The sequence below is a fragment of the Achroia grisella genome, unplaced genomic scaffold, assembly GCF_030625045.1.
Source record: "Achroia grisella isolate CSIRO2021 unplaced genomic scaffold, CSIRO_AGI_Agris_v1 utg517, whole genome shotgun sequence".
NCBI classification, from domain to species: Eukaryota; Metazoa; Arthropoda; class Insecta; order Lepidoptera; family Pyralidae; genus Achroia; species Achroia grisella.
The window spans coordinates 435,382-458,863 of NW_026712910.1; the positions used below are offsets into that span (position 1 = coordinate 435,382).

Consider the following 23,482-nt stretch of genomic DNA (forward strand, 5'->3'; position numbering starts at 1 on the left):
TCACTACGAAGATTAGGGTTTTTATCTAATATCCGCAATACCACTCATGCGTTGTTATTTCAGAAAATTAATATCCTATAATTTCACAGCCTAATCTGAACTCTATAGCAAAGCAAGATGCTTGGCGAAATAGATGAGACTGAGGTTGACTGAGGATGACTTTTTACAAATGAGATTATAGTCTACCAAATTCATGATGATTTCTGTGATATCATCTCATAATTGCTGAGTATTTCTGGATTACGTCCGTGTACTGAAATTTACTCCCACATCTATCAAAATGGTAAACAGCTTACTAAGCAAGCCACATTCTCAAACATATCTTGTTGCAGTAAATGTTAGTCAGAAGACTAATGAAAATTATTAGGTAATACTTAATCGGTTATTGCAATTCGAGTGAAAGGCTGCTTATTGACAGTACTAACAGATTCACTTGGCTTTGACTAGGTATATTGGTATCGTAGGTTATCTAATTAAACTACAAATTCATGGCTAATATAACAAAAAAAAATCATGATTGCTCTTGCAAAGTATGTTATTTTGGCGAAGATATTCCGTCATCCCGACATCAGAAACAGGGTGCACCCTGTGTGGCTAAGGATAAAAGATTACTAATAACGTCGCAATATACTAACTAACATTAAGTATTACTTCAGTCGACATTTGTGAAAAAGACACATTAAGTAGCTATGCCTGTGTGCGTGTGAACACTAAGTTCAAAGGTGACAGTAAAACTCTTGTTTTGATAGTTTTACCTATCTACCTCTATATATTTAGGTCATTTTATATTTGTTTCTGTGGTATTGAAACGATCGATCTTGTTATTGATTTATGATTGATTTTGATGGAATTGTTACACTACCTAAGCGAAGAGGTGTGATTTACGTTAGAGTGAACAAGTGTGTTAAACTCAAAGATGGGGATGAAATCAGATCATTAATAAACTGGAGGTTGCAATGAATGTTGTTTTCGCTATGTGAAACAATACATGAGACGCCTATGTAGATGTATTGTCCTTCATTGTACGTACTCGCGACCCCGGTACCATTAGCGAATGGAGGACACCCTGGGATTTTTAGCCGGTAGGACCCGGCCCGTTCGGCAGTACCCGTGTACCTTACCCGGGCCGGGGTCTCCATGAGGATTTTCACCTGATAAAAATAAGTAAGTTCTAACAAAGAAATAGGTATTTATTATTATAGTCAATCTCTCAAATATACATATATATCTACTCAATAATAATGACCAGGTAGTAGGTATATTACATTACTCATAACCACAGCTCGTAAAATAGAGGTAGCTGAGGTAATGCATCAGAACTACATAATGAGGTAGGTAGGTTATCCTGAATTAACGCATATTATCGTTAATGCCTCTACGACAGTTTCTAGAATTTAAAGGACCTCGTGAAGATACATTTCACAATATTATTATTAGCTAGTAATCACTTCCCTGGCAGATACAAAGGAAAATTATAGTTCAACTTAGAGCAGATGATTATATGAGCCTTACATATCTATTTACCTCATGAAAGAACTCATGACGTTGATTTCACAGCAATAAAACAGTAGGCAGTTTAGACATAATAGATAAAACAAATAAAACAAATTAAATTCTGAGTTAATACCTATATGCAGTTTTTTATTTGTTTCGAACTTGATTTTTTTAGTCAGGTTTGATGGAATTTTGGGGAATATTTAATCAGCTTTAAAGCCAAAACTAAGAACTCAACGCAATACTGATAATAGAAATTCATTAAGCAAGACAAATTTATTAGCAATACAATACTTTAAATTTAGCACTTACCTTTGACTTTTGGCTGGGTCCGATGAGACATAGAAGACAATATTAATCAACACAAAACAGTCAAAATAAAATATACAAGTTTAAAGGAACGTCACTCTATAACACTTTTACGTAGGTATACTTACATCGAAGTCATAAAATCAGGTTTTGTATTACCGCTATGCACTTACGAATAGGGTTTAAGGTATACCGTGCACTTTGTTACGCACATAGCATTGTCAAAACTTGAATAGGTACACAAAATTGTACATTTGTACTAATTTAAAATACAAAAATGTTCGTTTTACGGCGTTCGTTCGATCGTTGTCGTTGAACCGGTAGTTCAAGCCGGCGGCGGCGAGAAACAACACCAACCTATAGCTTATCAACTAATCGACTGTCTCTATCTCTGTCTGTCCAGCCCAGTAAAGTATAATCTGCGCGCCTATAGACGAGAGCAGGTTGTTTCGTGTGATTGTGTGTTGCATTCAGGTTCCTATACTTCAGAAGTAGATGTATGTGAGTAAAAATTACAACGTAATTTGTGAATGTTTGTGTGCGTCGTGGCATTTGAAGGCTCTACCACACTACACGCGCTATCGCATGATTTGGGTGACGGATGAAATAAATCGTATTTGACGTTATGAAACGTCATATCAACTTAGTTAAAATGTTACCGATATGAATAAAACATATATATGCAAGCGGAACACTATCGGAAGGCACCTATTTCTAAATATTTTATGTTGTGTTTACAAACAAAACAAAAACAAATAATCAATACTGCTATAGAAAATCTAGTACTTAAAATTAAATTTTGTATACAAAAAAATATATACTTGTACGTATAAGATATAAAAAGATGTTCCCCTGATTGCCAAATTCATATTGAGGAATGTTTATTTTTAACCGGAAAACATGAAAATTAAGACAATAATGTCTAAACCTTAAACAACAAATAATAGAGTAACATTTATGAAAATGTGTAGACTTGCAATTGTTTATTCTGATTTTATTATTGTTTTTCTTTTTTTATATTTATTCATTAGCTAGCCGTGGTGGACTGCTAATTTTAATTGTATTCTACAACACAAAATATTTTTTTGTTGAAACAAAGTTTTCGTTAATATATGTCTGTCATGCGTATAATTCTATAATGTTCGAAGTAGGGTGCAATAACATATTACGGACCTTTTTGAACAAGTTGGCCCCTTATTTCAGGGGAAATTTTATACATATTTCTATTTTCCGATATTTTTTAATTACTTCGGATATTTGTTTCGAGTTTTCATACTTCTGTATCGATATAGTATTGGCATTGTTTTCCTAATCACCCTTTAGGTTTCTGTATGGTACAAAATAAATCTTATATTGACTCTTACTATTTCTGCACTGACCTGTTTGGCCTATGTTACCATTTGGAAAAACATGGCATCATTTTTATCACCGTAATAATAATGTCTTTTATAGGTGACATTACACCGTAATTTCTTAGTGTGATGTTAAAATTTTAAAACAATATATAATATATAATAAATATAATAATAGTTCTATTGAGCTAAATAATAAATTTGAAAAATATCATGACAATATAAATTGAAATATTATTAAAGAGGATGTATCCAAAATATATAAAATAAAAATTAATCTACCCAATGAATTTGTGTTTGCATGTCTTTCTGTAGTTTTTATTAAATTATTAATAATATGACAGGTTTATTTATTAGACACTATTAAACAAAACTATAGTATCATTAATAAATTCATCAACACACCAGAAAGACGACACATAAAACTTTATGTACATAATATTTTCATAATATGTGATTAATACATTATATAACATGTATACTTGGAAACGTACCAACTAAAAATTATTTGGACTTAAATTTATGTAGGTATAAGCTATAAGCTAAATTTTTGTTCCAATATTTTTTAGTACGTACAGTTTCTGGTTCAATTATAGCATGATTTATATATTTACTGGTAACATTTTCTCGGATATTGACAGTTGTATCTACTTGTTTATTATCTTAAAGTTTTGTTTATAATTTAAAATAATTCAAATTTTAAATCGCAATAATCAATAATTAGTAATTATTACTGGTTCCTAAATCGTTAGTGGTCACAATTGATTGATTAAGCAATGACAAGCATGAACTTTATCGTATCATATTATTATAGTTAACGCCTATTTTTAAAACTGCCTTCGCCAAGTTGGATTCAGCATCTCTGTTTTCAGTTTTCACAACGAACAAATCCAGGAGCAAAGTTGGTAAGTCTAAGACTTTTTGCCTAAGTAACATCAACTACTTAAATAAAAAAAAAACCTTTTTAAAGTTGTTACAACTAATTTGATTTAAATATATTTATGCAGTGACTGCGGTATCACAATGGAATCAAGTTTTTTTTAATAGCATTGATATTTGATTGAATTTAATAAATTAATAAATATGGCAAAAGTTTCTGGAAACACACATGATGGAGGACTGCCATTCCGACAGATGATCGGGATGGTATTTCAGTTCTACGGATGTTGTACAGCAGCTGGTATTTTTTCAAGCAATAGCTCAAAACACTCTGTGATATATGCGGTAGAAAATACACAGAGATGCAATGTCTCACTGTAAAGTTAATGACTTGAAATTATCATAAAGATGTCGATTGACAATGATTCTGACTGCTTGTTTCTGATTTTGGTAAATAAGAGTAAAGTAACTGATATTGTGGTGCTTACTGATTTTCTGTTAATAGTATGGTATACTGATACACAGAGTTAAAATGTTAGTATCTGTTATTCTTATCTACAATTGGATCTCATTTTTTATTACAATTTCTTGATTTGATGCAAGACAATTAGTACTTATTTCTTTGATTTTACATGGTAGTGTTCATGCCAAGTTTTTACATTACTGTCTTTACATATTATTTTTACATACATGATCTGTCAAGGTTCATAATAATAATGTTAATACTAAAAATAAAAAAGCAGAGCCTGTTTTATGGTTACTAGACAACTGTTAGAAACAATTGAATACTTATATTTTTTCAAAATACATGGAAAAAACCGAGATCAATATAAACAATTGTAATCATACTAAAGTAAATCTTATGAAGGTAAAGTGGTGTGCTGAACTATCAGACCACAGAAATTAAAAGCTGTCTATAAATAATAATAAGAATCCATTATTGATATCATTAATTAATATTTCTGGCAGAATTATTTGATAACTTTGTTTTCTTATACTTTATTATAGATTCAGTTATACATATATAAGGCTTACAAATAATATATTGAAGTGAAGTGTTTGTAATTCAAAATTAATAGTGTTGCACTATATCTATATGTAAGTAGATATAAGGTACATCAAAAATTTAATTTTGAAGATTTTTTGTCTATCTGTTTGTTCTTGCGAATCTCTGAAATGTCCATAACTGATTTTGATGCAGCTTTCTCTTGCAGATTGCAAATGTTATAAGGGGTATATATGGCTAATTTCATTTTAGAAATTTTATCTGTTTAACATAACAAAATAGTGAAATTAGTCACAGGTAAAACATAAATATTCTTAAAAGGATATGCATACTTCATGTTTTGTTTTTAAAATTGCTAAATATTTGAGGTAGATTGTTTGACACTATTAAAATATTGAGATTTATTATTTAAGTACATGACTGTATCCATAGTATTATATATTTCCACGGTTTAGAAATATTACAAATGTTATTATGTATATAGTTTTCAAATGAGAAGGCACAGACATTGGTATTTTTAGTATGAATAATGTTAAAATGTAGCTGTCCTATTGTACTATACAATTTATTCATTTCTACATAACAAAAAATCAAACAACACACACTTTTCAAAATGAAGTCAATGTGGACTACAACTGTACACAACATTATTATTATACACAATAATTTATTATATATTGTTTTAATTCCTATACTATAATTTAGAACTTTTCTTCACTAAACAGTTTAATTAATTTGTTATATTACTCTTATTCAAGTGACACTATATTAGGTATATTTTCTCTAAGCTTTATTTTAATTTTGTTTAAAATGGCTAATCTTTACTACAATTTACATTTCTTTTATAGATACAGCATAGACAAGTTTAATTTTGAACCATTTTAATTATAATGTAACAAATTGATAATGTCTATCCAACTCCAGCATAAGGATAACTTAGGTATAGATAACTTAGTAACAGTTAACACTGTTACTAAGTGATTGTTAACTATTGTCTCTCTTAGTGTTATTGTACTATGCCAGTTCTTCTTAATTGCTGTAACTATCCAAACTGGATGGCACGAATAGTGATAAAGAATATAACACAAGAGATAATTATTTATTATGATAGAACCTTTCTAGGTCCTATCCTAATAATTATTAGTTTACACTTTTGTATTAATAATTTGAATGATAATCGCTTGTAAGAGTCTGGGTATGATTTAGTATTTTGATCGAGTGATGACAGAGAGACATGATGTGACTATTTGATTCAATAGCTGACAAGTGGCCTACATTTGTTGGAGAATAAGGGTGCTTTACAAAATATAAAAAACTACATTAGGACAAAAGGGTGCTAAAATGTTACATAGCCATTTAAATTGACAGTTACTTCGGAGAAAACATTAGTAGTACTATGTAATATTATGTTATCTGCGGTAGTACTAAAAAGTGTGAGTTGATGTCACTCAGTATAAGTCTGACTCTAAACATCTTGAATGTTCCAATAAATTTCAAAAATAACTTTGATGGATTTTCATGCAGTTTGTATTTTGCAAGAGAGCAAATTCTGATAAAGGTTTAGGTATGATAAATAATAGATGAATCAAGGTTTATTGGTTGAAATACATGTGTAAAAGCCGTGCAGGTCGATAATTTATATAAATACTATAATTTACCTACAAAACACAGATACTAGAGGTTAATTTGACAGGCATCTCCTGATTTGTGCTGAATACTGATTCATGGGTAGCCCAGGCCATGCCAGTAGGTCGCCAATTTTATTTATTTAAGATAACCATTGAATTTGAATACTTTTTTAAAGTAATAAGTCTATCAGTTTATCTGTTGAATTGATAAACAATTTCTAAAAGCTGGTCAATATTGTCAAAGAGTGTTGGTATCCTTAAAACTCTTTGACAAGATTATTTTCCCATAATAACAGAACATTATGTGGATAGTTTTTTGTTTCTGACATAGAAATATTTCATTTACTTAATAATAATTAAAACCTGTAAATTTGGTGTAGAGAAATAAAATGCAGACATAATTTTTAAAGTCATTTTATTTTCAATAACATAAAAATGTTATGATTTTTTTTCATTTTACACATTTCGAAATGAATTTCGAACCAACTGGATCACTAAAATGTTCACAATAAATTGAAAATGTATTATACTACAGTACAGTTTGGCGTCGCATGAACTCGGGCTCATGGCTTGCATATTAACTTATTTAGAATTCTTCTTTCACTTATTTCCAAATGCTGAATCTTATATTTGTACGAGCACAAAGTCTACTACTCCACAGCAGTTCATTATAATAATCAACAAAATATATTGTAATAATTTACTACTGTGGATGAATCATTCAATATTTTCGTGTTTTTTTTTTAAATGTGATATGCTATACATTTTTTGTGATATTTTAAATTTTATATAAACAAATTCGTTATTTAAATTACCTAAAACAGGTAAATGTGTAAAAAATTACTATTTGGTCTCACAAAAATCGTTCTGATGATTCATCCAACAGTCATATTCACTAAGTACAATAAATAGAACTAGCTAACTGGAATTGAAGGTCCCTTAAAAGTATGTATATTATGTTAAAGCTGTGATCAATAAATCAGACAATATTGTCATGTATCTATTTATTTAACTAAATAAAGTATTAATTGATACGAATACACAAACGACAATCTGTTTGTTTGAGTAATTGACCACGGCTTTGTATAATACTAATTTTATTGTTTCCGTAATAGTTTGACTAACTCTAAAGAGGCGTCCATATTCATAGCGTGAAGTAAAGATGCGCAAATCACCAATTTTTACATAAGTTAGTGAAAGGATTGACAGTTTTACATACAACTCTAAGTTAGAGATATTTTATAAACTGTTACTTTAAACTTTATTAACAGTATAAGTATGTAAGAAAAATTTACAACATCTAAATGAATTATGGAGTAATGATTTAATTTTATGGGAACTTAATTCCATTTAGAAATTTCCACTATCCACGATCTTGCGCCTTAATAATTCCATGTAAACAAATAAACTTATATTCCCAGAATTATGTCGAAATAGCGTTTTGTTGTCAAGAAAAGAAAAAGGAAACAAAAAATACATTTGAAAATATGTGAAACAAGATGTTTGCCACTTCAATGCTCATCACCATTTTTATTCCGCCTCTGTGAATGTGCGTAAACTGTTGTAACAAAGGAATACATACAAAACAATTGAATATGCAATAAAAATATAGTTTCGTTATATTGATTAAACTCCGTATTTTTAACAATTTGTTACAAGGAATAATTATATTACGAAACAAAACTACGATGAGCAAAGACTGATGACATTTCACTAATGTATGTATGTATATTTGCATGTTTGCACTTGTGAAGGAAGCGTATCAGAGCACAAATGAGCATTCCATCAAAATGTATGGCAAAGTTTAACAATTATTTGCATACATAATTTATATAATTGGCAAATGTGGTTTAAAAACAAAAAATGATTTAAATAATGTGATGTAAGTGAGACTAGTGTTTTAACTTTAATAATATTGTAAAAATTAACTAATTTTAATTACAATAAATTATAATTTCCTTTTTCAAAGAAATCCGACCTCTTTTAATTTTGATATTATAATAACTTCACAATTGGCGAAACTTACAAACGTGCGTAATATACAAACAAAAAAATAAAAAAAATATCAGTCGAGTAAGTTAAATGAAGTTTTAGAAGTCGGTTCACTAAGTAAAACGCACCAAAATATTCGCCCGTTATTATTCTTGTGTACTCTGATCGCGTGTAATCTTGTATATTATGGTATCTTGAATTATGTACATGTAAAACCATGTGTAGATTTTTATTAATTTTAGTAATACTATACTAAACTGGCCGTCAATATAAGTATCTGCCATGTTCTAAAATATAACTAGGTAATATAATATTCTTAGCTAGATTTATATGTACAAATAATACAGTTCATTACAATTTATATAGAAATTAAAATATATTTCTATCATTCTTCGCTTCACATAACGCAAAATAATTTAACAGAGTTCATTTTTGCACTCACATTTACAATATAGTTTTGTAACCTATTTGTTACAATTTATATCTCAATTTCAAACAGTTCATTTAGATTAATTATATCACCCATTATGCGAGTAGTGCTGTACTCACTAATCTTACCATTACTTACTCTTTAAAAATGCAGTATATGCGAAAACGTCAAGGAATTTTACAGTAATGGCAATTGAACATTATAGTTCGCTCGCATCAAATAGGAACTATAAGATTCATAATGCCTCCGAGCTGTCGCGCGCGGCTCTATTGCATTATATTTACAAATCGCGACGACATTGCCCACAGTACCAAACAACTAGCACAAATAAAATAACTCCTCTTTATGTACACCGGCGAACTATTCACAAATAAAATGAAAATCTAATTGATTATATCATGTCGAATATGAAATTGAATTATTCAATGAAAATTTGTATTACAGTTTATGCTAGAGTTTAGAATATAAGGAGCCCATTAACGCCACCGTATGCGGCGGTGCGAGGAACTATACATGCACAACACCGCAGTGTCTATGGCTGGCGCGGCGAACGCCTCGCCTCAATACTTTACCTATATGCTAATAAATGTTCTCCAACGCCGTTGTTTCAACAACTGGTGTTTTGTGCGACAATATTAAATATTGCAAATTCAATTTGAAGACACATTCACCTTATAAGGTGGCAGAGATTCATTTAGTTAGACTTCAACATGCTATGTTTAACATTGCCACAAACGGAGAAGGAACTAAAATCTAGTATCACAATTTTGGGCTTCGCTGGCCTAAAAGCGAGTTGAGCCAATGCCTTACTAGACCTAAGCTGATCAAGGATTAAATTATCTGTGCAACAAGAATGCAGTTACAGACGATCTATTCGTTGAATTCATTTCAACCAAATTCTGTTATTGGGCCACGAAAGAAGGTTGATTTTGTAATGTAACATTACAAGATTCATTCAGCTTAAATATAATTACGATAAATGTAATAACAACAAAACTTTAAATTATATCACGGTGGGGAAGGCTCCTTTCGCGGCAATTACGTACATGTGTCGCTGCACAGGCATTGTATTCGATCAGCTATGAGTCGCGAGGATGTTCACTCGAAAAGCGCTAGGAGATCGTCGGAAGATGGCGCGCGGGGAGGATGCGAGCCGGCCGACGACGATGAGGATGGCGGCGTCGCCAGCAGCTCTCCGAGCGCCGGTGCGTCTAGATAGGATAGCAGCTCCATTGGGTCTACACTCGTTTCTGGCAGTAACTAGAAGTAGAAAATTGCAGTTTATAATTATTTTGCTATTATACAGAGATTTAGGAGATCAATTTGTTATATGATACGAGATAAAGGAAGCATTCACTTCAAAAATACTATGCATAAGTAATTCACGTATGTGTAGCTAGTATAAAATAAAATAGGAATAAAAACTATTTTATTTTAAACTAGCTACTCGGTCCGCCTTTGCGCGTATGTACATGTATTATATACTCTATCGATTAAAAAAACACTTCAAAATCCATTGCGTTGTTTTAAAGATTTAAGAACATAGGGACAGACAGCGACAGCGACTTTGTTTTATACTATGAAATAATGTAATGATATTGATATAAAAATTATACCTGTATATATTACTGTTTTTGCTATATTTTACTATTGTTTATGGAAGATACTAAAAATACTCACGTTGAGATTGTCGGTGCCTTCGCCATCGATGACGGCAGCGGGATCAAAATTGAGATCTCCCGGTATATCGACGTCGGTGAGGCTGTGTCCTACTGAAGGCGGGCCGGGCGTGTGCGATGAACCGGGTGTGTGCGCGCCGCCGCCGCCCGGTGTGTGCGCAGAGCCGGGCGTGTGCGGTGTGTGCGGAGTATGCGGCATCTACCCGATACACAAATACTTATTAGCTAGCAATTTAAACCTGATATCAGTGCCTCACAATTTATTTTGTGATACCCGAAGTGCCAGTTGTGTGCTGCTTTGTCATTGTGGTTGCAGTCGATAGTTCCATTATTTTGTTTGAAAGAGAAGTTCAATGTTGTTGGAGCAGCAGTTGTCACGTGTTTAATGCGATTTGATATTTAAAATGTTTTTAGGACAAATTATATTAATTGTAAATATTGATAAGACATGTTTTAAACAACTTACCTGCTCATTAATGCTCTTTTCCATCGCATTTAGTGGATCTAATGAGTTAACACTTTCATTTAAGTGTGACAGTGGTCCATTGCCAGCAAACTCGTTGCTACCAGGTCCATTATTCATGCCGAATTCGTAATTCTGGTTGTTTGAACCCGAGTTTCTGTTCTGGCCACTTTGGTTGTATGAAGAGATCATTGAGCCACTAGCAATAGTGTTCATGTCAGGCGGAAGGTATGGTGATAAAGCCTGGTTCATTTCCCAGTTGTTCATTGTTGGCATGTTCATTGATCCAGGTGATACAGCTTTGCCTCTTTTTCCTACGCTGTTGTCGTTGCTGTCATCCTCTTGCTGAAAGTTAAAAATGTTATTTTAAATTATAAATTGAAAATAGGACTATTTATAAAAATACGGTTTATTATAATTATACATGTAAGTTATAGCAGTAATTATGATTATTTACCTTTATTCCTGAACTTGTAGGATTTTTAGCAGCTTTCCAATTAGCTCCACTGTCAATTGTAACTTCATCGACGTCCGAGCTATTTAACGTGTTGAGTATACCCCACATATACTGGTCGACTTCCAGACCTTCTAATTGTGCCGGTTTGCTGTAATGGATATACATAATTAGTATAAATTCTGAAATGTGTGAATTTATAACAACTGCGAATTTATTTAAATTTTTACATACTTGCATACTGGGCATCTCCACGATCCCCGTTCGCAATTGAGTTGTAAATACGATTCTAAGTCGAAGCATTGTATGTGTTTACATTCGTGGCCACGAGCCGGTAACGTGATCTTTTTAAATGTGATTGGACATTTTAACGACACTTTCAGTGCGGTTTGTTCTACACTGTCCCTGTCATTTGCGGTATTCGAACCATTGTTATTTGCTGGTGCCTGATTAAAGTTCATCTTTATTTTAGCAATGCAATGGTCTGCCGTTAGTAATCTCTTTCTTAATAATCCTTGGAGGACACTTCGGACACTCGGCCGGTGTACTAATTGTAAGACGAACAAATGTGACTGTAAAAAAACAATAATATTATTCATAGGTATTATATTACCAAAGTAGTATTTTAACAAGTGTGAACGCCAAATGTTTACTATTTGTACAATAGGTATAAATGCATACTGTTAACGAGTAATGAGCAATAATAAAGACACTTACACAACAGCAGGCAGATACTGTGATCTGTATCGTGTTTCTGCCTGGTTGGCACACTTCTTTCAGGTACAATGGTTTGTGAGATGTTTTGTTTTCCCCTCTATCTATGACTAATGGCGTAGCGTTGACTGACACCTGAACACTTGCCGGCCAGTTTGTATTCATTTGCCGATCTTCGTGGTGGAAGCATTTTAGTTGTAATTCAAGGTCCGACCTGTAATAATAAAATAGTATCAGAAATGCCCAATTTCCAGGAGTAAGTAAGAATTTCAAAGTAATGCAAATTTTGATATTTTAACTATGTCATTTAACACTTACCTCCATATTAACGTTGAATGGACCGTAGGCTTTAATTGAAATACATGATTGCTAACTGCTAAATTATGTTCTAATCTAAATGGTGGTAATATTATACCATCTCTTACAGGGAATGTTAATCGGAGCTCATCATCTGTAAAGACATACATGCCATCTTAAATTTTACATAATATAATATATATAAACAATTTGTATAGATAATTCTATTGAATCTCTTTTGGAAACTTACTTTGCATGCCCATAGGTGGTTTAAGCTCATTGAAGTGAGGTTTGACATCCGCATTTGGACTTATGTATGGAGGCATACTGCTAGCTGGCGTTAAAGGTGGCGTGGGATTTCCAGGCACAGGACTATGTTGGTAGCTCATATTTGTTCGCATGACAACTTCTTGAGCAAACTGACCACTATATTGGCCACCATACTGTCCATTTCCACTTTGGTGTTGTGGAAATTGGTTAGGTACACCGCCGTTAAAGTACTGCCCTTGATTGGAATATGGAGGCGTTGTCTGCCTCATAGTTCCTCTCATCGCTGCTCCAAAGTTTCCAGTAGGTCCCAGGGGCTGCTGTGGTGGATATTGGCCCTGAAATCCTGGTCTTCCACCATAGCCTGCAGGATACTGTCCAGGACCAAAACTAGGCTGACCACCCATATACTGCGTTTTTCGCTGTCCCATCAACATGGTACCAGATGGATAAGGTGTATGTCGCCTTTGATAGCCTGGGCCCATTTTTGCAGACCCGCCCATTTGCCCAGGTCCCATTTGAGAGGACATCATGTTTCCGTGCATACCCATATTGGCCATTTGCGCCATCGGGTTCATGCCGTTCATGGCAGCGTTTCCCATTTGACCCATCCCGGTCATACCGTTCATGCCTCCGTTGCCCCCCATACCCATGCCTGTCATTGCTGGGTTATGACTACGTTGTTGGCCGTAACCATTCATCGCGCCATATTGGGGATTTCCCATCGTCATGTTGTTCTGCATCTGCAATAAGACATATATGATTTATAAGTACGATACAAAAATTTTCTTTCATTGTTTTAAAAGTAGAAAGTAATATTTAGTATCGCTTGTGTGTGTATCACAACTAATATAATTTGTTTTATTTTACAAATACTAAGTAAATTTCGACATTTAGCCATATATACGTATAGATATAATATCTAGCGAAATTGAATTATAAACGTATATTTCTATTATTATAGCTTATACCGAATATCAGTTATTTTTTTTTATAGTATTTAACACAGAATACTTGTAAATTCTTTTGAAGAATGGGCTAGAAACTGTTTAGCCTATTCTTCGCTACTGAAATAGTTTTACGAAGCAACAGTATTGTAACTTGAATGTGGTGACTTTTTTTTATTTTGGATAGACATTATTAATAATGATTTTACTTTATAACTTAATATGTTTAAAATAAAAAGCCCTTCTTATATTGTTTATTTAATTGACAAGTTAACCGAGAATACAGCAGCAGTCATAAACAAAAAAGTGTTGTCACCATCGAGTTGAATTTTGTAACCGTTACTTGGTAGAAGTGCTAACACATTAAATAGTGGGCAAAGGGGATTGTTAGTAATGTGGACAGATGATCTTGCAGCAATGTACCATGTCAGATTAACCTCCACGCGGTTCTCTCAGGAAACCATTGTGATAAATTCTTGTGAATTTGTCACGATGCGGTTAACTGACTTGACCTCACGCTCATCTTATAATCCTCCATTGGTGCCTCGCCAGCATAAACCGTTAGAGCAGGCGGGTTCACCTTTCCATTATAATATATTAAATATTAATTGTCACCTGCGAGAATGACTGCGAGTCCTGCATCGCAGCCGTGGTGGCGGCGGCGACCATTGCGGCGGTGGCGCCAAACTGCGCGTTCTCGCCCCCGCCGCTCATCGCGCCCGGACCGCCGGCGCACCCATAGCCGCTGTAAACAAACAATACCGGTATAGTCACCACTAGTGTAAATCCCGGATTTATGACAGCCTCGGTGGTGTAACACACCGCTTTACTGCGAAGGTCGCGGAGTCGTTTGATTCCCCGCACGATGCAATTATTTTGTATTCATGAGTATAATTGTTTGTATTGATTTGAGTGCTTTACATTATGCATACATTTTAAATATACAAGCTCTACTAAGTTTAGAACTAGATGGCACGACGTGTGCAGATTTATATTTATCTATTGTGGCAAAATTTGACGAATAGCGGTATTATTGGACAACTTGAGTATAGCCTGGATGGCTTGATTCTTACTTTTGTGCTTTTGTAACGAATTCATTTCTACTGACACCTAATCTTAATTAAAAATTACAATTCAATTAAGATTTAATTGAAAATTAGGTTACTAGGTAAGTGAAACAATTTCTCAATACTTTCTAGACTAATTTAAGTAGTAACTAACTACAAAAGAAGTAGCTAACAACAAAAAAAATATTTTACAGTTAAAATATTTTTGTACGGATAACCAATTTTTCTATATACATAATTAAATAGCCTTAGCTGATACAATTAGATTTTTAGTCAAGAAACATTGCTTATCATTGATAAAGATGCTCCCTATAAAGATTTTTGGCATTTACAGAAGTATGCGAGTAGATATTGTTTTAATGATATTGATATTGATATTTAATGATTATTTAGACATTATTTTGAAGTAAAATTACTAATGGAAGGCACGTGTAGATGTAAGTAGGTACTAGTACGCAAATTTTTGTAAAACGATATATGAAAGTTTCTTTTGTTTGAATTGTATCTAGTTCCGGAGATCTATAAACAATAAATTACACTATACGTATAGTGCAAGTAGGTTTTGAATGTGAAATCGGTCTAGTTAATTTTATTTCACTCACGATATGAACAGTTTCTATTGCAGGCGGCCTTGCAGAGCCGAACATTCCACACGTTAACGCTTCGATTATTAATAAACTAAGACTCAATATTCAACCCAAATTCTATCGACGCAAGATCTTTTTTTAATACGTGCACAGATTTTATTATTTTACTAACAATGAGAGCAAAAATCAATATGGACGTATAGTGACGCGCTGTTTACCCCTGTGTTTCTCTCGGGATGTGTTCGATTTTTTGTATACGCCGGAGTGGGAGACCGATTCATGTGAACTGCTTTTGGGGCGAATTCCCGAGCCTCCGGTGCCCTTCCTAATAATTCCCATTCGACAAATGCACGACAAACACTCGCACGGGCTACCCATTGTTACAATGCTTGCTTGTAGTGGTGCAACAATATTGGGCTATTGTACAGCTGTATAAAATTATTTTAATGCATATAAACTTACACACATAAACAAGCGAAACTTAAACCGGTACACGACTGTTGGTGGTTTTTAAAATAAAATTACGTTTGATATGTTTTTTAACAATCGGATGGTGATTGTAACCAGCTAAATGACTGATTTGGCTGTTATTACGAGAATTTGTCGAGTTGTTGAATGATAATGTCAACAACATATTTAGACACAGGAATTACAATTATCGGCTTTTTTACAGTTCTTTGAGTATTCTTAAAAGCTTAACAGATACTTAGTAGCATCGACAATCAATAAACACACGAGTCAACAACGCTCAACTCGACATCGTCGCTATTCATCGACACTGCAGATGATTTACAAGGGTCCTTCCTTAGGTAAACTCGGCCCGACCTACACTTCTTTTTATAGTTTTGTCTGAGCCTTTTTTTCTTTTTGCCGACCAAAATGTGTAGCCGACAAAAAAATCTGTGTGTTCTGTATCCTGGTGCACTTTTTGTAAATGTAGGTACCACATCCGAATAATCACTTACTGCCTGTTCAAAATATTTGGGATTTTGAATGCGACCACTCGTCGCAGGCGTTCCTTTGAACCATTCTCGGAACTCGCTCTTTATGGAATTTTATCTTTTAGCAAAATGTGTGTACGTGCAGACTCGGTGTCGCTTTTCATCGAATTATTTTTAGAATTAATTTTAAAAAGTTCAGTAGTTTTATTACTCGGTGCAGGAAATATTAAGTGATGAAATAGTTAACGAGATTAAATACAAATTTTGACTTCGTTTTTAATCGTTCGGAAAGCAGAAATAAATCAATATGAATTAGTAGGTACGACGCTATTTTGAGAAGCTGGAAGGTGTTTGGCATAGTATTGAGAGATGTGCGAGTAACGCGTTGGTATTTTGATACATAGGCTGCAGATAATTTTAGATTGCTGCGCAGACGTGTTGAATTCCTGGTTAATTGGCAGTGGAGATCACCACGTATTAAATCAATAGTTAACAAATACGAATTCCAACGCAATGTTACTTTTTATCTGCCTTTCATTTAACCATTTATTAAAAAGTACTGAGTCTTATTTGGAAGCCTGTTTTACACATTAACAAATGCATATTTGTTATGGTGCAATTAATTTGTTTTGTTTAACACGTTTTCATATTAATAGCAGAGTGTTAAATAAGGCATTAATTGTGAACCTCGTATAGATTACTATCGTGGTAGCGTGAAGCCATGGCGTGTTCCACCCCAATGTTTCGACGACAGTTGGTCACCCCCATTTAAATGCCACTTCACATTGTGGCTTGTGCGCACATTGCTCTATGTAATAGAGTTAACGCTGCGATAATATTGGAATCGACGTTCGACGTGGCGTTGTGTATTAGTTGCGAGTGTAATTAATTAAATATTGACTAATTAGGTAGGTACTTGATAGTCATATTATGACAGTTTTGTATATAATTACAAATGTTTTTTATTTTTTTTATGAATAACGCAGTGAAATCAAAATAAGAAAAGAAAATTCAGGTATGCTACGATTTGACCTCCTGCCACTATGCTAAAGCATATTACTTCTTTTCCTGGTTGGTTGCTATTTAAACAAATTTCATATAAAATTCATAATTGAAATCGGTTTACGAAAGATCGCGTAATAATAATTATTAAATTAAATATTTCGATTTCTATCTTATTTTAGTCAATTGACGGCGGGGTCGGAATGAATCATGCTTCAAGGAGCGGATTCCGGGGGTTACAAATGGAGGCGAGCGTTCCGGGGTAAATACGGCACAATGAGTGGGGAAGGGTCGCCGCGCCCGAGTCGCCGGCTTAGGGTAAGTGGGCCCGGTCACGTCAATATGGGGCTTTATTACGACGCTCACTGATAATAATTTATTTGTCTACTAAATTAAACCAGCTCATTTCAAGTGTTATTTAACTAAAACAACTATTTAACTTCTTGTACTTTTAACGTTTAAAAGAGCGTTAACCATTTCGCTTGGCATTTCGCATAAGTTATATGGGCATAAGTTATGTAATTGATTACTAACTTTATTTTGTCACCACTCCGTATACGTATTTTATTTAAAAATATTTTAAGTATTCCAATGTAACTGTGGCAATTATGTTTGACAATTCTCCAAAGAGTATTATTGTTGGCTTATTCGATTGTATTACTGTTTCAAAATAATGCTTTATATACGTAGCTGAATAAGATCAGTAATCAAAAATCATAAAGGAATGAATCCGTTCAACCCCGTTAAGCACGTGCACTTAACGTATGTTGTATGCGCGCATCCGCCCCCCAGCCTCGCCTGTTCAAAACTGTCGTTTTTTCCCACGATAACTCACTACACATACAAATCCTATATTGTTGTACATTAAGTGATTTATTAGGATATTGTTTTGACATCGATTTGTTTATTTATTAACATTTGTTTTTAACTTTTAGTGCACTTTTTTTCTGGTTGGTAACACTGTTTCTATCTCCCTGCTGTGCTACCCTTGTTCTACTGAAGTCGACTTCCTGTGCTCTGTTCACACAATCTCGTTACGAGACCCTGTTTTATTATTATTTACTTATCGGTTTTGTATAGAGGCAGGCAGCCATCAACAATATGTCGTTTGTAAAGGTGACTACAAAACAAAGCCGTTGAGCGCCTCGACTTAGCACCTGCTTCGTTTTTTTATGTTTTATATTATTGTAGTTCATAATAATTATCGGAAACGGTTATTGTTTCAATTATGGTTTATATTTATGTCTATATAGTTAAAGATGCGACTTTGAAAAACCTGACGTCTAATTTAGGTGCTAGACTAATATTTTGTTTATTTGTATTTATCGCAAGTGCTAAGTGCAGTCACCGCATGCATTCCCTTTGGGAGCTGTGTAAGTGCGGCTCTATGAATGTGTGCGTGATGTTTACTAGTGTGCGTGCGATGGAGTGCGTCTGTGTGGGTGCTGGGCGCCCTGAAGCGTTTGTGCGTGTGAATGGAAGAGCACATTTCATTTATAATTGCACCGCACCGCGGACGACAATGTCACACTATTTCTGTACTTTTAAAGTCATCTCTCGGGTCTGATATCAGAGTACGAAAAAACCTTGCACAGATAATTACGACATCACTATGCCTTTAGCAAATATCTGTTAGTGTAAATAATTAAGCGTTAAGTAGCAATAATTTTAATTTACGTATTTACTTAGTGAGTAGGTATATTTTTGATTTTATTGCTTTGTTAACTACGATAAGGTGGCTCAGGTAAGTCGAGTCACGTTTCAGCGTTTTGTAGAAATGTAAACAAACTTGTTCCGGATAAGATAAAAACAGTACGTATGTACTAAGTAGGTATCGTGTTTTGGTAACTACCTAATTAGGATTCTACTTCTCTGATATGATAATAATAATTTTGTTTATATTTTTTTTTAAATTTATAAATATTACAGATTTATTTTATTACATATTTGTTTAAATTACATCACACAGAACAGGTGACGTATTTTTTTTAAGAAATCGTTCTTCATTATTATATTTAAAAAAAAATATACCTTTATATTTGGCTATTTTTGCAAACCAAATTCGTTATATCGAAATATTAGCAAAACTTATTATTTTTATTTAACTAACATTATTTTTTAACTGTTACCTACATCAATCACTCAAATATTTTATGTTCAGACTACAAAATAAAAAACTAGAACTTCACTTACCTAGGGGTGTTGACTCTGTAACCAATTGTCCCTTGATGGGGGTTGTGTTTGCCAGTATCCGGAGCTGATGCTCCCTGGTAGGTGATGGCGGGGTTTGCGTATCCAGTGGTGCTGCTAGAGTTCGCCGTCCTGTCGCTTCGATTCACCCCCTGAAACACGACGCATCTTGTAGCCCGAAATGTTGAAACGTTCCACAGGTCAACGGCCGATTTATAAAAAATCTCCAACAAAAAACAATAACTCAGTGAACTCGGCTAGTGATCTGTTGGCGTTATTTTTACTATTATGCACTTGTGTTTTCGTAAAGTGCAAATAGTTTCGTCTTGTTTAATCGACAATCCTCGAAACGTTCATCGTGTAAGGACTTCAAGATAGATACATGTGTAAACAGTTTCTCTTTACACTAGTATTTGTTTAAAATCACCGAAGTTTTGTTTCGGTACAATTTTTTTCCATCACTCATTTCATTTATCACGTACATATTCACAAATCACGTTAATCACTGTTTCTATTGAGATTGTACTATGAATCTGCATTTTAACTCCTCCACGAGGAACGTTTCGTAGATTCCGCCACTCGATCAGCTGAGGCAAATACTTGTGTATTTTATGACAGGTGGCTGTTTGTTGTTAAATTTTAGACAAGTACTTCGATGTTGTATCACTATAGATTTTTAAATTATGTCAGTTGAATTTTTTGCAAGTGAAAAACTATTTTTTATCTTCTCAAAACAATAACAACAAACAAACCACAAAAATTTGTAAGTGCACTATTTACTTTTTTAGTACCACTGCACGACCAGAACTCTGGAGTTCACTTCAATTAACATCCGTTCATAATCCAATGTTTGTCACTTTATTAGTTGCAATCCTTTAAATAATTTCCACTGCACTTCTAATTCTTCAAATATCCAAAATGTCACTTTTCATCGATAAACATCCAAATCCAGGGTAAAATCTGTTTGTATCACTGTGTTCCAGGTATTTGATTGTAACATATAGTTCACTCACGATTCCGATTTTGAAATCACCGAAACATTATAGACGTGTTATACGAGTGTCGATACCGACGTCACTGACGACGAACAACCACACGTTCGACCGTCAAAGGTAACACTGGATGATGGCGATAGCGAGCCGGCGACGGTGAGTGAGAGGTTGCGGCGCGGGGCGCTCCCACCCCGCGCGGCGTTGCCAGCTCGCTGCGATAAGTGGCGCACCCCCGCTGCCCCCGCTCGTACGTCGTCGTCTCGGCACTCAGCGATCGGCCGAGCTCGGGCGCCACCGTCGCTCACTCGCTGTATCGGCTCTTTGCCCCGCCCCGCACGCTTGCCGTTTTCACGTAACGGTCCTCAATCGAGCGCGATACTGCGAGTGTGATAGTTAGTTGCGACGTTCTGATGTTTAGTTCAATGATCAAAGTAGAGCGGCATCTATATGAAATAATAGAATGCTCACTTGAGTTTTGAAGGCTTAAATGGTGATCTACCTGACCGTGATTAAAAATAGGCCTTATTGTCCGATTGTTAAGAGATGTATCGAGTTTTTGCGCAGCAGCTCGATAGCTCGATGCGTCGGTCGAGAAGCACTGCGTTGGGGCATGGCATAATAATCAGTAACGATAAACAATGGGCATGTCCTCTGGTCGCTACCTGCGCATGACGACAGTGGACGGCTGGCTCGACCCGCGGTGTCCTTGCGACGGAGGCGCGCTTTAGCGACGATGTTGACACTGCGCGTATTTCGCACGTCTGCAGATCATTCCAATAATTTAATTATTGATTTACATCATCTATAAGGCATATTATTAGGTAAAATTTAGTTGGAGTAATACAAAAATATAATTGATCTATTTCGTCTCAAGTTTAAAGTACTTACTCTATCTACTCTACATAATATTCTTTACCACGTGACAGAGTTTCCTTTTAACATTCTTTCTAAGTTAAAGGTTGTAGTATAAACTTGAAATTTTATACAAAACAGCTGTTGTGTCCTCTCCAATTTACATCAACTAGTACCCTAATTCAAATATTGACGGCCTCAAAGTTCGTAATGATAAAGTATATACAAATTAATGTTTAGTCTATGTTAGACGGTTAGGCGGGAATCGAATACGCGAACTTCCCCATATTGCTATCGCTAAATGCTATTGAAAAATGATTTTATTATATTTCATCTTAGTATGCGTATTTGTCCCTGTTTTACATTAGTATAATGCACTATACTTTTTTCCATGTTTATTCAATATTTAAATATATCGCAACATAAATCGATTTACAAATAGATAAACGCGTGCACGTAGGTACATTACGTATATACACATTTTGCTCCGTACGTAGTACTGAAGTACATGTACAATTATACATATTCACCCACTTGATGTTAATTTTATCAACACCCTAATTGTATTTACCACCTGTATGAATATCATATCCTATGTATACAATATTTAGGTATATCCACATCAGACATACAATAGACAATAAAATTGTTGTTAGCTACATTTTCTAGATTTAGCTTCATTTGCAGCAAGTAAATTAACAATTTTATTAAGTAAGACCGTAGAGTCGTCGAGACCTATATATATATTACAAATTAAATGTTCTTTTTATATTTCTACAGAAACAATACGTAGAATACAAGGTAAACTATTACCTCAGTATTATTCGGATCAATACTTACGTTTATCAAGGATTATTTATTTTATAATAAACCAACAAAAAAGATAGGATCCGATACTTTAAACAAAATCTGTAAAACAATCACGCTCAGTCAAATTTATTAATCATAGACATCTTTGGCATTGTGACCACTACAAATCCAGAACTTAATTTTACTCTAACTGGTGTCTCTTACTACTCTTAACTGGTGAACCTGTTCCCTACGCGTTCAGAATTGCTCTGTGCAGCCTGCATATACTAAACACCTGAATAAAATCTTAAACGTTTTGATTCGGTTCAGTGATGCCGTAAGAATTGTCAATGAATCTAAACTGACAAGCGGCACGAACACTGAGTATGTCTACATACTTCTGTAATTGACGTTCTCTGACTGTACTTCGAGGAATGATGTTCCATTCTTCTATCACGCGACGCGTCATTGAAAGGGAGTCCACCATCATAAATCTGGGTCTAAAGATTCGTCACGAAGCGAGCAGTGTGACGTCAGTGTTACGTTAGTAGTTGTAATGTAATCTATCATCTAAATAGGAGAGATGACACATACTGCAATCGCAATACGTCACTAGCGCGTCATCTTTCATTACAATTTCACAAATTACATTTTGAATTTGAATGTTGAACCTTCAACCGCCTCGCTGATAGTATGGCAAAGTCATGTCAGTTAGTTACTTCGCTCATCGTGGCGAATTCACTAAGGAGTTACGGAAATAGTATCACATGGAGATCCATTACGGAGGGTATGTCGCTAGCATATTGGCCATTGCGCTGGTCTTGAGGAGATTTGGGTTACACGTGGGCAAGACGATCGTGTGCACTTCATTTTTTGATGACGTCTGCATTCTGATCTGATGTGAATGAATGGGGAGTAGTTTCTATGGTAGATCTAGAAAGTAATTGTCGAAAAATTAGTTCTCCCCTTTGGGCTGTATTTTGACGCTGTGTAAAGGTCCTGAAATATTATTTTTATGATATTTAAAAACATATTCTGTGAAAATTACGTTCTAATTCATCTAGCTCATTCATTGAATAGATAAATACACATACAGTTATCAATTCGTCACGATTTTATTATATGTACATAAAGCAAATTTTAAGTAGACT

At 34.3% G+C, this 23,482-nt stretch overlaps 3 protein-coding genes across 9 annotated transcripts in view; 1 reads left to right on the forward strand and 2 right to left on the reverse strand.

Annotated features, from left to right (window-relative positions):
- Positions 1–2,165, reverse strand: part of LOC131847279 (uncharacterized) — a 75,812-nt gene extending 73,647 nt beyond the window's left edge. The window contains exon 1 of the mRNA XM_059196811.1: positions 1,807–2,165. Coding sequence (XP_059052794.1) covers positions 1,807–1,837 — 31 coding nt within the window. The 5' untranslated portion in view covers positions 1,838–2,165. The remainder of the gene's footprint in view (positions 1–1,806) is intronic.
- A 1,622-nt stretch (positions 2,166–3,787) lies between these two features.
- The window catches only part of LOC131847281 (uncharacterized), a 78,012-nt gene continuing 58,317 nt past the window's right edge, over positions 3,788–23,482 (forward strand). For 2 of the 4 annotated variants that reach the window (XM_059196817.1, XM_059196823.1), the window contains exons 1-2: positions 3,788–4,060; positions 17,691–17,826. In XM_059196817.1, coding sequence (XP_059052800.1) covers positions 17,719–17,826 — 108 coding nt within the window. In that variant the 5' untranslated portion in view covers positions 3,788–4,060; positions 17,691–17,718. The remainder of the gene's footprint in view (positions 4,061–17,690; positions 17,827–23,482) is intronic. The other 2 variants (XM_059196818.1, XM_059196819.1) reach the window with 1 other exon arrangement.
- Positions 7,067–20,804, reverse strand: LOC131847280 (zinc finger MIZ domain-containing protein 1). 4 transcript variants are annotated; one of them, XM_059196814.1, is made up of 11 exons: positions 20,479–20,804; positions 19,702–19,850; positions 14,527–14,656; positions 12,948–13,707; positions 12,719–12,851; positions 12,404–12,614; positions 11,921–12,258; positions 11,690–11,837; positions 11,236–11,577; positions 10,771–10,968; positions 7,067–10,350 (listed from the first exon to the last, which is right to left on the reverse strand). In XM_059196814.1, exons 3-11 carry the CDS (start codon positions 14,623–14,625, stop codon positions 10,189–10,191), a joined length of 2,391 nt encoding a protein of 796 aa, XP_059052797.1. In that variant the 5' UTR covers positions 14,626–14,656; positions 19,702–19,850; positions 20,479–20,804; the 3' UTR covers positions 7,067–10,188. The 4 variants fall into 4 exon arrangements, with proteins under 4 accessions (XP_059052797.1, XP_059052796.1, XP_059052799.1 ...); XM_059196813.1 differs by having other exon boundaries at positions 12,719–12,872; XM_059196816.1 differs by lacking the exon at positions 20,479–20,804 and having other exon boundaries at positions 19,702–19,947.

Excerpts from the sequence above, each read along its gene's own strand:
- LOC131847280 (XM_059196813.1), bottom strand. The coding sequence starts at position 14,625 with ATGAGCGGCGGGGGCGAGAACGCGCAGTTTGGCGCCACCGCCGCAATG. Across the intron at positions 12,615-12,718 it reads CATTCAACGTTAATATGGAG|GTCGGACCTTGAATTACAAC; the intron begins GTAAGTGTTAAA and ends TTATTATTACAG. Across the intron at positions 10,351-10,770 it reads AAGGCACCGACAATCTCAAC|TTACTGCCAGAAACGAGTGT; the intron begins GTGAGTATTTTT and ends TTCTACTTCTAG.